Source organism: Petromyzon marinus, chromosome 17 (assembly GCF_048934315.1).
Source record: "Petromyzon marinus isolate PM22_M1 ecotype Great Lakes invasive population chromosome 17, UKy_Petmar_22M1.pri1.0, whole genome shotgun sequence".
Lineage (NCBI taxonomy): Eukaryota > Metazoa > Chordata > Hyperoartia > Petromyzontiformes > Petromyzontidae > Petromyzon > Petromyzon marinus.
The window spans coordinates 20,310,064-20,326,528 of NC_133683.1; the positions used below are offsets into that span (position 1 = coordinate 20,310,064).

Consider the following 16,465-nt stretch of genomic DNA (forward strand, 5'->3'; position numbering starts at 1 on the left):
AAGCAAGCTTTGTCTGCGAGAAGGACAATCTGCAAGCTATTGGCTTTTTCTAGAGCTCCTTAAATCCCACCCTGCATGCCGCTGTTTTATCAAATCAGTTACGCTTCTCAATAGGTTATGCGCTGTCGTTTGGTAATTTCGCTTTTTTTTGTATCTGGAAGCGAGAGTAAGTGTTACATCCAACTCAGATTTATTTTTACACTCATCTTACAAGCCTGTTATGAACTATGACTTCACCACCTGAAAGTACTTTATAGCACATTTTTCACACACGTATTTATATATAGTATGGATATAACTTACTTCCAGCCCTTTGTCAATCCACTGCTGAATGAACACCTCCCCCACAGTGTCAATCATGGGGGGGGGGGGGGGTTCGTTGAACATACTTCACTACGCTGGTCATTGCAGGAAGATAAAGTTCGAGGGTGGATAAGAACCGTCTCAGATATGAATCGCCATGGATGTTTGCCATGGCCAGAAATTGAACTCAGAACACTGGGTTCATAGCCAAGTGTGCAAACCACTGCTCCACTATTACTCCCCCAGTGTATAATTCTCTATGTATTTTTTTTTATAAATGATACACAATTTATGAACATATTGGTTCATAAAATGGGTATGAAACGTGAGCTTTTACTTCTCCAGAAATAGCTAAACAATGACAAATGTGGTCTCGTTGCAACCAGAATGATGGCCATAAATTATAGGATAATGAAATTGGTGAGTTGACCTTGGACATTTGAAACAAAAAAACAAATATATACTGTATCTGTACGAGAATGCCATGGAGTTAACCGACATTAAGTTACAATAAAATGTTATATTTCAATTTTAAGTGAGTCATAATGTGCATTTGCAAACGTGGGTCTATTAATAATAATTCCCTTTATATACCCAGAAAAATTAGTCACAGTAGTGTACTTATTTTCAGGGGAATCTTGCATTGGATTTTTTGGCGAATTCAATTAATGAGTGCTTTGACTTATGTTAAGAAACTGGAGTACCTGGAGAAAACTCACGCGGACAAGGGGATAAATACTCAGAGCTCCTCACAGATAGATTCAATAATATGTTGATGTACTGCCATCGCTTGGCCACCTCACAGACCCAAGGCATTGTATTCTCATGGAGTCTCCCATCCCAGCACTGACCATGCCCAAGCGTGCTCAACGTCTGAAATCTTACGATACTGAGCATGTGCAGCATGATTTGATCATCGGTACCTGTTGATGCCTCTGATCAAATCACCCGGATTGCAACCGATTTTATCACACCTTGGAAGCTAAGCAGGTACAAACCTGGCTTAGCGCTTGGCTGGGCAATCAATGTGCACAAAGCAGATTTATGTTGGCTGCTTCAGGGACTATGTTGTGTATCATGCTCCCAGCCTTAACCAACCCACACTGAGCAGCGAGCTAAAGTGTGGTCAAATAATCTCCACGACCCGAAACAGCGTGGGGAGGCCCTCATCCAGCAGTGCATTGACAAGAAGCGGCTGTACATTCATCTAAATCAGCTAAAGCCTCCCATAAGTCAAATAACTTCTGTGTGGCCATCCCCCATTTTAAATACCTCTCCCCATCCCCTTGTGAAAACCGCTCCGTGCAGTGACACTGGTGTAGCTTCTTCCTCCCTTGCCATGTCTTTCCCGACTCTTTGCTTCCATTGTTCCGTTCATTTTCCTTCTTATTTCCCATTCTTTCTTTTCTCTCTTGCATTTCCCATTCTCTTTTATTCGTATTTTCTCCATGCATTATATTCTGGACTATGCTCCCTTTCCCGTGGCGTGCCACGGCTGACGAAGTTGCCAGCGTACAAGTGTAAATGCATTCCAGCCGGGAGAGTCTTGAACTTCGTCCCGTCATCCGCACAGCACGCATCAGGGAATTACGCCGTTCAGGTGCCACGAAGCCCCCCCCCCCCTGCCCCCCTTCTATCCCCTCCTTTTATCCTCTTCCCCATCATTTTTTTCAACTTTTCATTCATTTATCTACCAATCCCATTGATTTCTTCCAACGATCTCCCAACTGACTCCTCTCGTTTCCATTTTAGTTTTCCTTGACGACCAGTCGGATATTCTTAGCTCTTTCGGTAAAGTCACGTTGAAGGGAAACAATAAAACGTGACTTTACCGAAAGAGCTAAGAATATGAATTACTGCAGTCACGAAAGCTTTAAATCAAGACCAGTCGGATGTGAAAATGTTCTCCACCTTCAAGTCCGAGGCAATGCCCGACGCCGGCTCCCCCGTCACAGCTCTTCATCAATGAGAGGCGTTGGACCCGCTGAGCGAGCATTCATTTATTTATTTCCTAATGGGCTTTGCCTCTCGGCATCCCTTGCACAAGTATGTGGAGTACATGTGTTGAACTTCTTTCTCGCCGTACGGAGCAAACCGTGCTAATTGGGGTGCGGGGTGAGGACGAAAGTAAACATGCACTTGGAGACTCCCACACACTCACGGGTGCTGCGTGCTCACTGTCAAAAACACAGCCTCATAGCCCCCCAGGGCACAGCGGGATTGCTGTGGGCCCCACTACCATCTGCATCTATTGAGGAAAGCAGGCACGCCCCAGGGAAGATGCTCGTGCATGGAATGCGCAGTGCTTACAGGTGCATCGCTTGCAATTTTAATGGCAGAGCAGCGCTCTTATTTAAAATGTAGCGTGTGTTTGAAGGTGTGCATGTCGTCCCGTAGCATGTGTATGAATGCATCTTTGTACACGTAAGTATGTATGTTTGTTAAACTTCTTTCGCACCGTACGTAGCCAACCTTGCGAATCGGAGGTGCGGGGTAAGGACAACAAAACCACTGCAACATCCCTTTACTTTGTCCAGTCACAAAGTTATGCCGTACTTAAATTTGCACCCAAGCAGTTCAATGTGAATTGTGTATCTTTAGGAAAAGTTTATAACTCGCGGTGGCATGCTGCATTGATCCGTCGAATAGTAATTAAGTTAACTTGTGCATGCATCGTGTGCATGTTTAACTTCTTTCGCATCGCGCGTAGCTAATCGCAGGTGCAGGGGAAGGACAACAAACCAAACGCAAAAAGCAGTTCTAAAGAAATGAGATTTCAATCTTGATTTAAAAGTGCCATAGCCCAAGTGGCTTCCTAATATCGGAGGGAAGAGCGTTCCAAATGGCTGCAGAAGCGCGTTTGGAAGCGCGCGAAGCAGTCACCGTCTTTGATCGATGGCGAGCCAAGAGCCGCTGCGAGGATGACCGGAGTTTGCGCGATGCTTTATGCTCCTTGACGAGATCAGCGAGGTATTGTGGTTCATTTGTGGAAAGTGCTTTGTGGACAATGAGTGCGATCATATAATGTATTCGTTCAGCAACTGGAAGCCAATGCAGCTCAGAGAGCACCAGACGGACTTGGCCGGATCTTGCAGTACCCATCACGACACATGCAGCAAAACGCATGTGTTAATAAACAATATCTTGTGATTTGCATGCTGTACATGATGTATCCATATCATACCAGCAGCAACTAGAGGTGCTGCCATTTACTGTAAAAAAAAAATATTTTGTCAAATTGGATCGTGACCTTGAATCGTGACAATTTATCGAATTGCCACGTGAGTGAAGCATTAAAATTATCATAGAATGTGTGAACTTCGCGACCAAAGTTAAAATTCGTCGGAGAGTAGTGATGAATGGCATTCGGCTGGGATTGAAAAGTAAGTTGGCTTTATGGACTTTAATTACGGCATCATTCACCAATGTGATGCAAGGTAACATTGAAAACAATAGTGTACCAGCGTAAGCAACGGTCATTATCTCTCTCTAGGGCAGTGTGTTTTTATTTCAGTGCTTCATATATATAAAAGCCTGGCACTGGTTCAGGACTCGTTTTATAATGATTCTGGAATGACCTGGCACGGATCTCTTAGGATGAAGCACAGACCACACTTATTCAATTCTCACATTAAAAAATTCTGATACACTGGAAATTATTCCCCCAAAGTTTTATAGAAATGTGGGTGCACTCTGCGTGAGGTCAGGGGGCCCGCCTCCATACTTCCCTGTGACACAACATGATAAAGAGTCTATTTTTGAGCAATAGATCTTTTTTTTCGCGTGCCAAATCTGCTTTCTTAATACATTATTGATTTTTAAAAACCCAGGTCCCAGATAAAACAAATAAAAATAGAAATAAAAGAGGAGCAGAGAGCATGGGTTATTCATCCTTGCTGAAACAAATGTGCTGTCTGCCACGGCTGATCGGCCTGATGGGATAAAAATTCCCAAAAGTCTTTGCAGATTCCCCTCCCAGCGACGCCGCAATGAGGAGACATACGTCACGCAGACATCAGTCATCCCCTAAGATGGATATGGCGCCTCTTATCATTAATTACGGCCGCAACATACATTTGTGACTAATGTTGTCGCGGCCAGAAATAAATATATAATTTTATCAGTAGCCAAAAAATTAAAATAGAAATGTAAAGCCGTGGCATTTATTACGGTGAAAAAAAATCGTTTCCTGGGGGGGCATTATAGTGACATACGCATCAATAAAGGTCTTGTGTTGTTGAAGGCCTAGTGCATGTTAGCCATTTAACTGATAATTTTTTGCTATCAGAAGACTCACAAAGCCTTCTTTAGAGCCAAAATGACAACATAAGCGTGACACAAATGCCCTTATCCTCACGATTCTTGCCTTTGAGACTTCGTTTTTTCAAATTCAGACAATTAAGACACCTTGGTTTATGAAAGCCAAGGCAATGGTTTGTGGCACTTGAGCAGGGATTTGGGAAATCAACAGACAATACAGCCTGGGGTGTATTCTCAGTATAATCCACTTATGCAATGAAAGGACCATGCTAATCACACCTGTGCTGCAATATCAAAATGTACAATGGTGTTTACTCCCTCTGGGCTTACATTGTGAATCCATTCTATTTTTGGCCCATTTTTTGGTTGCAGCAAATTCTTCACACAACGGGCCAAGGAACAGGGTTATGGAAGAATTGTTATATTTGTTTTGAGAAACGTACATCAGTCCTGGGGGAGCGGTGGAGCAGTGGTTAGCTCAATGTGCCATGAACCTGGTGACCTGACTTTGATTCCCAACTTCGGTTAACATCTGTGGTGAGTGATATATGAACTGGTCCTGAGCCTGCCCCTTCACCAACCTGCACTGACAGTAATAATGAAATATTGTCAAACAACCTCCATGAATGACATGGTGTGAATAGGCCTTCATCAACCAGTGGATTGACAAAAGGTTGTACATTTATTATTTTACGTTATTCCAGGTTGAGCAGTGGTGCAGTGGCTAGCGCACTGTGCTATAAACCTGGTGACCTAAATTCGATCTTTGGTCATGGATAATGTGATTGTCAGGTAACATTCGATTAGGGTTGCCACACCACCCAAGTATTTTCCCAGGACGTCCTCTCTTCGAAAGAGATGTGCTTGGAAATCCGTAAGTAGACAATGCACTTAGATGTAGTTCTTCCTGCTTCCGTTACTCTGAGATACCCTTCTTTGCATGATATGGCCAGGTTTTTGTATCTAAGAGGTGGCAACCCTACATCTGAACCGATCAAAGATCCCCCCCACCCCCACCTTCACCAACCGACACTGGCCAGTGTAGTAGAAGAATGTTCAAACAATCCTTGTGACCGCCAAGGCATGGAGAGACCTGCATCCAGCAGTGGGTTCATCAAGGGTCTACTCCTGGGCCTTTCTTGTGTAGTGACATGGAATGTGTTGCTATGGAACATAGCGCGGGTTGCTGGCAGAGAAAGGGATTTGTGATTGCAGCAGCCCTGTCTATCTGCAGGTCACGTGATAATCAGAGAGAGGGATTTAGGGCAAAGGTGATAGAGGGGGCACGTGAGGTAATCCCGGAAACCCACTAGTAGGTTCCAGAAGGGGGGGGGGGCGTGGCAGGGGGCGGAGCGAGGCCACGCCAGGAGGATTAAAGGGGACCCGAGCGAAGGTTCGGGCCTGTTGCTCGGAGTGGAAACCCCTCGGGCTGCTGGAGTCTTCGTCAACGTCTTCACCTTCTCGGGCATTATCAGTCAGGCAGTCGGTTAGCTGTCCTGACTATAAGTGTAGTTACCCCTTGTACCCTGTAAAGGCTATAATTCATACACGTAGAGTGCCTCCTATTTCGAGTGTCTCTCTTGAGTATATCACTACACTTGTACTTGAACTCTGAATAAAGTATGCTTTTTACATGCGTGTTGAGGGAATGTTCAGCAACGTGGAACAATACCAGCTTGAATTTTAGGCAATGATGCGGGACGCGAGGTTGCTCGTGTCACGTGAGTCATTGCAGTTCTTGACGCGAGCTCACGGTCGCCTGCTGTCCCAGACAGCGCCCTGAGCCCCCTTATCATCTCAAGGCAGAACTGGACAGCAAGCTAAGCATCCCCTCCAGAAGCTTCTGCGCTCTGTGAATCCATTTTGACGAGGATTTGGAGTCAAGCCGATGCAACCTTTGACTCGGAGGAATGCCCCTTGCATATCACAGCCCCCCCGAGAGCACAAAGTCACCGTAGCTTGTGGATGGAAATCAGTACTTTGTCAGTGCAATGATGTTCCACAGAGCTGATTTGTTTTTTTTTTGCTGCGTCTTCTGTGCACCACTACCTCTCACCTTGCATGAGGCTCAAGTGGTCGTTGGTTAAAATGTGCCATTTGTCTTGTTGCTATTGCTGTGGCAGGTTTTTTTTTCTGCTTTGTGTTGCATTGTCTCAAGGGCATTCGCGGCGTCTGCAAAAGTAAATAGAAAGTTCTGTTCAGGAAATTCTAAACGTACAAAATGTACTCAATTGTGGCTACTGTTCAGTGTTGATGTCATTCTGGCAGATAGTAATTTTGAAAATTATTCTAATTGTTTTAGAGGTGTTGATAACATAACATTCAATAAGGAAATTCCTTGAATTTAGTTCATTTGTTTACATTTACTTCTATGTCAGCACGATAAATATGCAGGTATTTTATACAAAGAAATTTATTTTTCAAATTTACTTTCAAAAAGCATTTCCTATTAATTATAATTTATTTTGTGCATTTCACCTTTTGGCGTCCAATAGGCTCTAAAGAAAGCTGTCTCTGGTGTGGACCAATCAGTTTCAAAGACAATACAGTATATATGTAGAGAAGTAGGAAGGTGCCTTGTGGAAACAGCGTGATTGCATGATCACACAAACAGTCCGGGTTATGTTGGGTCAGCCTGTAGTGAAGGCGAATACAGTGCAGGTTATGTTGGGGCAATTAAGCTGGGAGAGCCGTGGACGGCTGTCATTGGTTGGTGCTGTTGCCGGGGCTGGAGAGGCGTCTAAAGGTCTGGAGGAGAAACACGTGACGGTCACGTGGAGTGCCGTAGGGACGAGCATTAATTAATTGTGGGTGTAATGAGAGCGGGTATAAGAGCGGGAGTCGGAGTCAACAGAGGGGGGTTGAATGGTGGAGAGCTTGGAGAGAGGTTGAAGAGCGGAGAGCTTGGAGTCAACAGGGGGGGAGTTGAAGTGTGGAGAGTTTGGAAGACAGAGTTTGGAAGACAGGGTTTGGAAGACAGAGTTTGAGAGACAGAGTTTGGAAGACAGAGTTGGAGTTAAGAGTTGAAGGGTGGAGTTGCTGAGTGCAAAGATGCTGTGTGTGAAGTCGCTGTGTGCGAAGACACGCTGTGTGTGAAGACGCTGTATGCGGAGTTGCTGTGTGCGGAGTCGCTGAGTGCGGAGTAAGCGAAGTAATCGTGGGGAGTGGAGAGACAAAGGTGGCGAGCGAGTCGAGTGAAGCATGGCGAGCGAGCCGTGGCGACCAGGATACTGTGGAATGTGGAGGACATGCTGAGAGTTGTAAATAAAGTGGTGTTCGGAGAAAGACAGAAGTTGTCCGAGTGAAATCGAACACTACATATATACTACCAGAGCATGTTTTTTGTTTGAATGTTCACCACAAGTATATGTGGTTAATGCAGATGGGATTCCTTACAAAAGAGATCTGTTTGGTGTTTTAACATCTTAACACAACTGTTTTATTGCCAGAAATGGTAAAACCTATTATTTTATTTAGAATTGATTTTATTTGACCTCATGATTGTGGCGAGATTCTAACTCCCTCACCTGGTATGAAGGAAGTCATGGGTTCGATCCTGACCCTGACACCTGTACTTTTGGAGTTTGCATGTTCTCCCCGTGGTTGCGTGGATATATTTCTGGATCCTTCGTTTTTTCCCTACACATTTAGAAACGTGCGTTTAGAGTATTTGGCTGCTATCAATTTCCACATGATAAGCCACTTCGTTGAGCTATCATTTGTGGGCAGGTCGATTCTGAAAGAGAGCTCAGTGGGCCTTACCTGGTAAAATAAAAATAGTAGTAAATAGTTGCTTAGCTCAATGGGTCTTACCAGCTGAAATAAAGTCTGGCACTGAAGGCAAAGTAATTTGTTTTACATGCATATATATAATTCATATGAACATGGAGTTTCAATATCAAAAAATACAGGACAGCTAAATCCAACATTGACAACTCCCACTGCAAATAAGTTAATCATTAAAAACACCAACGAAAAAGGCAATTACTTGTTCTTGATGTCTCCTCTCGCTACATTAGCCGTTGTGTTTTGAGAGCAATTACCTGTGATGTGACCCACTTGTCCACAATTGTATTATTGTTTTTATTTCGTTATTGTATCAAAATGCAAATGAAGAAATATCCCATCGAGGAGTCGCTGTGATAAGCTACCAGCACGATGTTTTAAAAGCATGACTCTGAAAAGCAGCCAGCTTGAGGAATAATAGGCAATTTAAATGTAAACTCACTTCAAGTTCCCTTCCCGTAAGAGTTGCAAACGATTTGCCAAGAACTATAAATGCTGAATATATGCTTATATATTTGGTTTGACCTGTCTTAATGACCCAAAAAGTCAGCTTGCTCTTGATCTCCTCTCTATAAATTCTGAATGCATTTCAGATTATTTGTTAGTCGTACCTTTCTGAACATAATTTTGAAAAAAAAATCCTATAAGTTAACCGGGGTGAAGTGGCGGTCAAGTAATAGTGCAGTGCGCTATTAACCCAGCGACCTGAGGTTGATTATTGGCCACTGCTAACACTGGTGATGAGTAGGGTTGCCCCCACCGATGTACAATACTGAAAGAAGGAATAGCTTGATGAGTGGCTTATTATTATAATCCAATTGACATAAAAACCGGAACATTTAATTTCTGGAAATAGCAATTCCCAGGACGGCTTCCTCAAAAGTAAGATGATCCTGGGAAAACCAGGACAGGTGGCGACCCCCGTGGTGAATGAAATCTGAACTGGGCCCTCACACCGACCTGCACTAACCAGCACGGTGAAGTATGTTCAAACAACCCACATGCCTTGGGGTCAGGGGCGTAGCCACGAGTGGGGGGGGGGGGGGGGGGGGCTGAGGGGGGCTTAGCCCCCCCCTGAAAATTTAGGAAAGTCGGTAATCGGGATAACTGGATATCCGGCTGCTGCAAAATGCTGTCTGCCACCTTGTGCTGCCCTGCAGGCTGCTTTAGCGGCAGCCTTTCGAACTTATCAAACGTATTAACCACATCAGCAGCTCCGACCCGATTAAAAAACTCCACGTTCAAATACAACAAAATTTGTTTTATACATTTGTGGCGCCCATTGGAAAACATTACTCTGGATATCTCAGAATATTGAAGTCAGTCCCCCCCAAAGTCAAAATCCTGGCTCCGCCCCTGCTTGGGGGTGGCCTTCATCTAACAGTGGGTTGACAATGGGCAGTTAAAAAATGAATCGAGTAATCTCTTGTTTTTATTACAATTGGGCTCCTTTTTTCTCGTTGTTCCACATAGTCAGTGGGGTTTCTGTAGCTTGTACCCAACGCTATTGTAAAGGGGGCTAATGTGACTGCCTGCCATAGCCACTGTTACCAGTCGGGACTCATGAAGGAAGGTATTAACCCTTGAGTGCTGGAATGGGGGCAATGGTCAATATCCTTTAATGCCCAGCTTTGTGGACATTAAAGACCTCATGGCATTATGCAATAGGGAAGCCATTCCAAATTACAAACTTGAGTACATACTTGGTTGCCAATTGGAAAGTTTAGTCACAATAATTAATGAAAAAGAGCATACAACTTTGGGGCCTAGATAGCGTTGAAATACATTCTCCGATGTGGTTTTCGGATTGTTACCGCATGTTGTTCGGCACGATGTCCGACGTTTCTGTTGCACGTGCTGGGAAACTTCTTCGGGAGTCAAAATCGCGCCAGACAACGCGTGGTACAACCTCTGTAGACACACGGGAGAGCTGCACATCGCAGCCACGGAATCCTTCACACTAGTTGCTTTGACATATGTTTACAAAAAGATAATCACGTGGGGTCTTCATTCAATGCGACGACTTCAATATATTTAACAACTGCAACTGCTCCCCTCCACGCTCCTACAATAAAAGTGCATGACATTGTTACCATTCTTGAAGTTGTACTTGGCATCAATAACGCGTACAATAGCGACAGGTATGGAGCATGCAGCATTCCCAGCTGGTCTAGTGGAGGACAATAACCGCCAGATAGAATTCTTGCCTGGCCAAATTATTTGGTGATGCTGCTGCTGTGTTGGCAGTGGGGCACAGGCGCAATTAAGAAACAAACCAAAAACATTCAACACATTTGCCAATGACACTGTGGCCTTAAAAAGGAAAATTATATAATGGGCGATGTTTCAGAAAATTGTCCTTATTGTTGCTCACTCTATCTATTATTATCCGCTCAATCTCTGATCATCCACTCTATCTCTCTGACCTCTATTTGCGTGCTATAAAGAAGGGCTATTCTCCAATACATCGCCTATTATGTATTATTCATTTTAAGGGCACCGTGTTATTGATGAATGTGTTGAGTTTGTTTTGCTAAGAATACTTATTAAGTGGCTTTTTATGTTTTTTTAAATCGTAGTTTTACTTGTTTTTCTCACGTACAACCTCTCATGATTGTATACTCATTCAGTGCATATATGGTGCTTATCTATATATATTAAAAAGGGAAATTTGTGAATGTGTGTCTGTTTGAAATGTTTAGCATACTTCTCGACATGTAACAGACTTGAAATATGACGTGGTGACGTGGGTAGCTTCCAGACTGTACACAATGCAAAAAGTATAAAAATAGACTTTTGTATTTTGTTTTGGGGGGGGGGGGGCGCGCAATAATGTATATATTTTGCACGGCACGTGAGCTATGACGTCACATCTGTGATGTCACCCGCATGCGGCAGCGTCACGCAGTGTGCCTGCTGACGTCACGCACCCCCCCTCCACCCTCCGCGTAGGCCGTGTATTTATCGAAGACAAGAATCCAAATCCCGGGTGAAGCCGGGTAGTAGTAAAGCTCGTTATAAATAAAGCGAAAATGATTATAAATTGTGACGGATGTGATGATGATGATGAGTCGGATGACAATGATGATGGTGGAGAATTGATACGGCGTGATGTAGATTATGCTGAATCATTACTTGCTCTGTTGTCTTGTGCATTATGCATCATAACAGATGTGATGGTGATGAATTGACACGCAATGGTGAGGATGATAAATATGTTGAATCACGAACTCTGCTATGATGTCTCTATGATGATGATGTTGATGATGTCTTATTCCTAGGATATACCTGGTTGGTTCTTACGTATTTTACCATGACCTGTGTATTATTCTCTAGAATATCGTCACATTGCACACCTCACTCATTGATTGACACTTACATTGTATAAAGCCCACAATATATATTTTTTTATGTTAGAGGTGGTGGTGTAGCAGAATGAAAGAACGTAATACTGTGTACCAACTAGCCAGGATTAGAGAGCTTATGCTTCTGCAGCTGGAATAATTCCTGCCAACTTAAGCCGTTTCTTGAGTCCCATGGCGCCACATTTAAGCTCAATGTTCTGCTCTTCCACTTTTTTCTTGTAATGCCTTTGTACCATCTACCGATAAAATCATAAAGCTGAACGCTGTAATAATACTGAGCACGACTAAGGGGCTTTATTTCCCCTCCATCTGCAACGTTTCCATCAACTGATACATTGAGCTTGCTAAACTTTCACACCAGAGTGAGTAGTATGAGCATCGGAGCAGATATTGCCTGTGACGTGATAGGAAGGAAGTTTCTGCGCTGTACCCAATGACACCGCATAATGATGTTTAACCTCAACTGAAAGCAAACCGAACACAAAACCTACAGATGGCTTATCGGCTGAGAAATGGTCTTTTTCTCCATTTGGTCTCCAACTTTTTACCACAATTGTGCGTTGCACGATGAGGTAAATTTTCAAATCGGTTATCGTGAAATTCAGCCCTGTGTGTTAGTGAACGGTCCACAGAAGGGAACTTCATAGAACTGCTTCTGAAACCTGTTTACGTGACCTTTATTTTACTGCATGTACCAGTGACACGTGTTTATGCATGCCTTGCTACATATTCATCACATGCCAGTCAAACTGTTTCTTTTTTTTATTCTCAGAGCTGTGTTTCAACAAAATCAAGTGCAAAAGCAAGTTCAATGTAATTGTATTTTGTGCAGTCATTGGTGACAGGGCTGAGCCCATCAATGAATCCCATTCGAGAACCTGATTTAATTGCAAGTGGGCTGCCCCAACTAAAACCAAATATCTCAGCTGTACTGGCTCAATGCTCTGACCCCTGTGCCAGTAGGCCACCAGAAATTCTCTGTTTTCGTGATCTCCACAATAAGTTTTGATGTCCTATACCTGACCTTTGCAATGTCCTTTTTTTAGTGTATTGTATTGCTTGTCTGTCTTATACAGCGTTGTGAGATGCAGTTTTGCATGAACCAGGCTTTACAAAAGTTAACAGTTATTATCTCAGTGAGCACATTGCTAGTCCCGAATGAAGAAACTGAAAGCGCTACTAATTGTTATTCTTGGGTCTTACGGTAAAGTCACGTAGATAGGTTCAGGAAGACGACCGCTTGCGTTGCGATCGAAACGTCGTAGTTTTCTGTTATTTTTGATGATTTTCTTTGAACCTATCTACGTGCCTTTTCTGAAAGACCCAAGAATATTAATTCCTGCAGTCACGAAAGCTTTAAGTCGCTACTGATTGATTGACCAGACTCATTTTAAATTAATATCTCCAGATGTAATTTCTTTGGAGACTTTGGGTGGGCCAGATTTGACATTTTTACATCTTGCAAACCTCACCCAAAGCAACCCCCAATCACTCTGCGCTGGCTCTGTTTACAGGTGCGAAATCATTACGTATGGCACCTCCGATTAGCACAGTTGGCTACGTACGGTGGCGAAAGAAGTGCAGCATGCATGCAGCCACAATCAAAACGTGGTTCTGTCAGATAAGTAAACCATTTTATTATTCATAACAAAAAAAATGCTGTTATTTTTCAACGGGGCTTTGAACGAGGCGGCTCCATTGCATGTTTATGCCTACCTATACAGAACTGAGGGATGCCGCCGTGGTGTGATGGATAGCACACTGGTGGACCTGCAACCCAGGTCGCCGGTTCAATCTGCCAGCACGGCATTTGAAACAACGGGGAAGTTTCAGACCCCCCCCCTCCCCCCCGCCTCTGTTCACCCAGCAATGGAACCGGGTACACCGCAATCAATCGACGGGAGGGCACGTGGTGTGGCAAAGTGCGGGCGCTCTGACCTCTCCCCAAAGGCATCGAAGATGTCCAGAGCCCCCTCTAGTGGAGGCTCTTCCGCCAGCAGTGGCGTCAGCGAGCGATTGCAGGGCTGCACCTTCACCCTTTGTACGGAATTGGAAGAGCATCAGATGCTACCTTTGACATAAGCTGCGTCACACTCGTGGGCCAGGTAATGAAGGACTACCGTTTTGAGTGCGAGTGTTTTGATTCCCCAGTGCGGTGCTAACTCAGGAGCTTAGCTAATTGGGTGCCAACCTCTGCTGCTGACCAAGCACTTCTCGCTAATGACTTGAAGTCGAAGTAAGTCATGCAATTTTGGCTACCCGCCCACTCAGGTGGCAAGTAACTAAATGGAAAATATAAATATATATAATCTTGATTTGAAGCTTTCGTGACTGCAGGAATCCATACTCTTTGTTTATTTTGGTAAAGTCACGACGGTAGACAAAATAATAGATCACTAATGGATGAGAACCTGTGACGTCAGTCACACATTTTTGAGAATATTTCACTGCACTGGTCAGTAAAGCGTTGGTGATGGAGGGGAGGAGGTGAGGACCGGTCCTGATATCACTTGCCACTGATGTTAGCCATGTCTAGGAATTGAACTCGGGGTGCTGGGGTTGTACCGCTGGATTCTAACCACTGTGTTATTGCTCCACCCCAACTAAAAATAAAGGGTTAAAGATATATTGACTGCAATAGAAATCATATAGCTACAGTATGTCAGATATTTTGGCATTCTAGTTATGGTTGATATTTTTTCTCGCCTTTTCCCAGCGTGCGTGCAAATATTCGGATTAACGTACAAGGCCCAGAAAACGTCTGCCAGACTTAAGTTACGGACGTTAATCAGCAAAGTGCTAAATACCACTATGTGCGATAATGGATGGTGATCATTAGCTGCGGAAAGATATAGCAATTCACAAATAATTGCCTTGGCATCCCATTAGGAGGAGTTTGGGATGTGCAAATAGCCTCCATAAACATGCGGGCTATATGTAGCCCGGCTTATTGTTTAGTGTTTTTGTTGTGGGTTTCTTTTTGCTCAAACTTTGTCCTCATTTGTCTGCTGCATTTTCCCTGACTAGGTCCTACTTGTTTTTGTTCTCGGAAGATTGGGAAAGGCAGCTGGGCTTTTGAATTGTCATCCAACAATGCAAATGCATTACGGGGTTTCTGAAAAGAGGTTGCCACGAGTGGTATATCAGGCTACGGCGCACTGAAACGATATCGCTCCCAAATGCTTTGATGAAGAAACGAGAATTTCTACACAGTACAGCATGGGAGAAAATAACTTCACAATTCCTTTTGTTCCAGTGATATTTATACAGACAGGTTCTTTAGAGAGGCGCGCAGTGTTTTTCGCCTGAGAGACAGGAAATGCTTTTGAAGCAGAGAATTCAATTACCGGGGACTCCTCCTAGGGTTCATGCCGGAATCTCTATGAGCTGGCCACGCTTTGTTTTTCTGGGATCCTGCAATCTCAGTGGCTTCTGTATTTACACAAGCACTGCAGCAGGAGAAGCAGATAAAATACTGGGAAATCGAATCGCATGTGACATTTTATTCTCTGGCGTGCCGCAGGACTCGTGTGCGAAAATGGAAAATTTAACCCATTCACCCCGTATTCCCCGAATGCGGTGGCAACATTAAATTGCAATGCCGGTCGGCATGCGCTAATTCGCATTTCTTATGATGTCCCGCAAGTGGCGGGGATGAGTTCAAAGGTTGTTCACCTCTTGTTGGGAGGTGGGGAAGAAAAATTATCATGCGATAATTGGCTCTTAATTTGTTTTCACCGACCGTCCAAAAGCACGGGCGGTGGCTGAAAAAGTGAAGTAAAAACGCACAGGTGAAACGGTTAATATCGGTCTCTTTAGGTTTTCTCATCGACTGATATGTTTGATTCCGCCACCCCTCCCCCCGCCCCAACACACCCCACACCAGGGTTGGCTGAAGGAGAGTGTGGTGGGGAGGCCTGCGTCGCTCGGGACTTCTAAACAGAGTGAATTGTGTTCTGTGGGCAACCGTGCCCCAGTGCTGAGCTTACATCAGCAAATCAAACACCTGAAGGCTTGGCTGAGAGCGACTGAGCTCCTAATCTGCATCTCCTGCTTCGCCCTGGCCCGTTAGCACACGAGCCTTGAGCCATTTAAGGTAAACCCCTGCGGGCTCCCCCCCCTCCCAATGCCTCCCACAAACCCAAGTTTTTAATTCCGCAGTTTGGCACTCATTATAAAATTGATTGCTAAATTGCGAGATGGAGGAAAAGAAATTGGAGTTGCGTGCAATTAATATAAAATACAAAAAAGACATTAGATATAAATTACAAATGTTCTGAATGACTGTATAATGCTCCTATTTAAGTGTGGAACTTAAAACACACATTAACACACTTTAGAGCGGTGGCTGGTATTTACTGTGAGAGGCTTTCAGCTTTCAGTCACAGTGACATATTTTGCCACTCAGGAGTGAAAAGCGGGTAATTAATGAGTGCAGTGAAATGGGGGATTACAATTATTAATCCTCCGCATACATTATCTTTAGTGGAATGAGTCTCATCAGTCTTGCTTTTGAAAAAGGAGGGACACACGGTAACCGCTGTCACTTCACTTTGATACCACTGCCGGCTTTGCAATGAAATGCCATTAACCCACATATTTCTCCTGAGTGGGGCATCAGTCTGTCACTCATACATATCGGCAGTGTTTAAAAATAAAAATAAAAGAGAACGGATGGGTAGTTGGAGGTTTGACAGCAGTATAGCAGGATAACTATTCCACCCTTGATGGATTTTTGCCAATAAATGTTT

At 44.0% G+C, this 16,465-nt stretch overlaps 1 protein-coding gene across 2 annotated transcripts in view; it reads left to right on the plus strand.

Annotated features, from left to right (window-relative positions):
* LOC116943189 (A-kinase anchor protein 6-like) overlaps nucleotides 1-16,465 on the plus strand; it is a 120,087-nt gene that overhangs the window by 86,277 nt on the left and 17,345 nt on the right. Inside the window, exon 9 of one of the 2 annotated variants that reach the window (XM_076067574.1) lies at nucleotides 15,601-15,625. The exons of the other annotated variant lie outside the window; for it this stretch is intronic. Coding sequence (XP_075923689.1) covers nucleotides 15,601-15,610 — 10 coding nt within the window. The 3' untranslated portion in view covers nucleotides 15,611-15,625. Of the gene's footprint in view, nucleotides 1-15,600; nucleotides 15,626-16,465 lie in introns of those variants that run through there. 2 annotated transcript variants of the gene reach the window in all.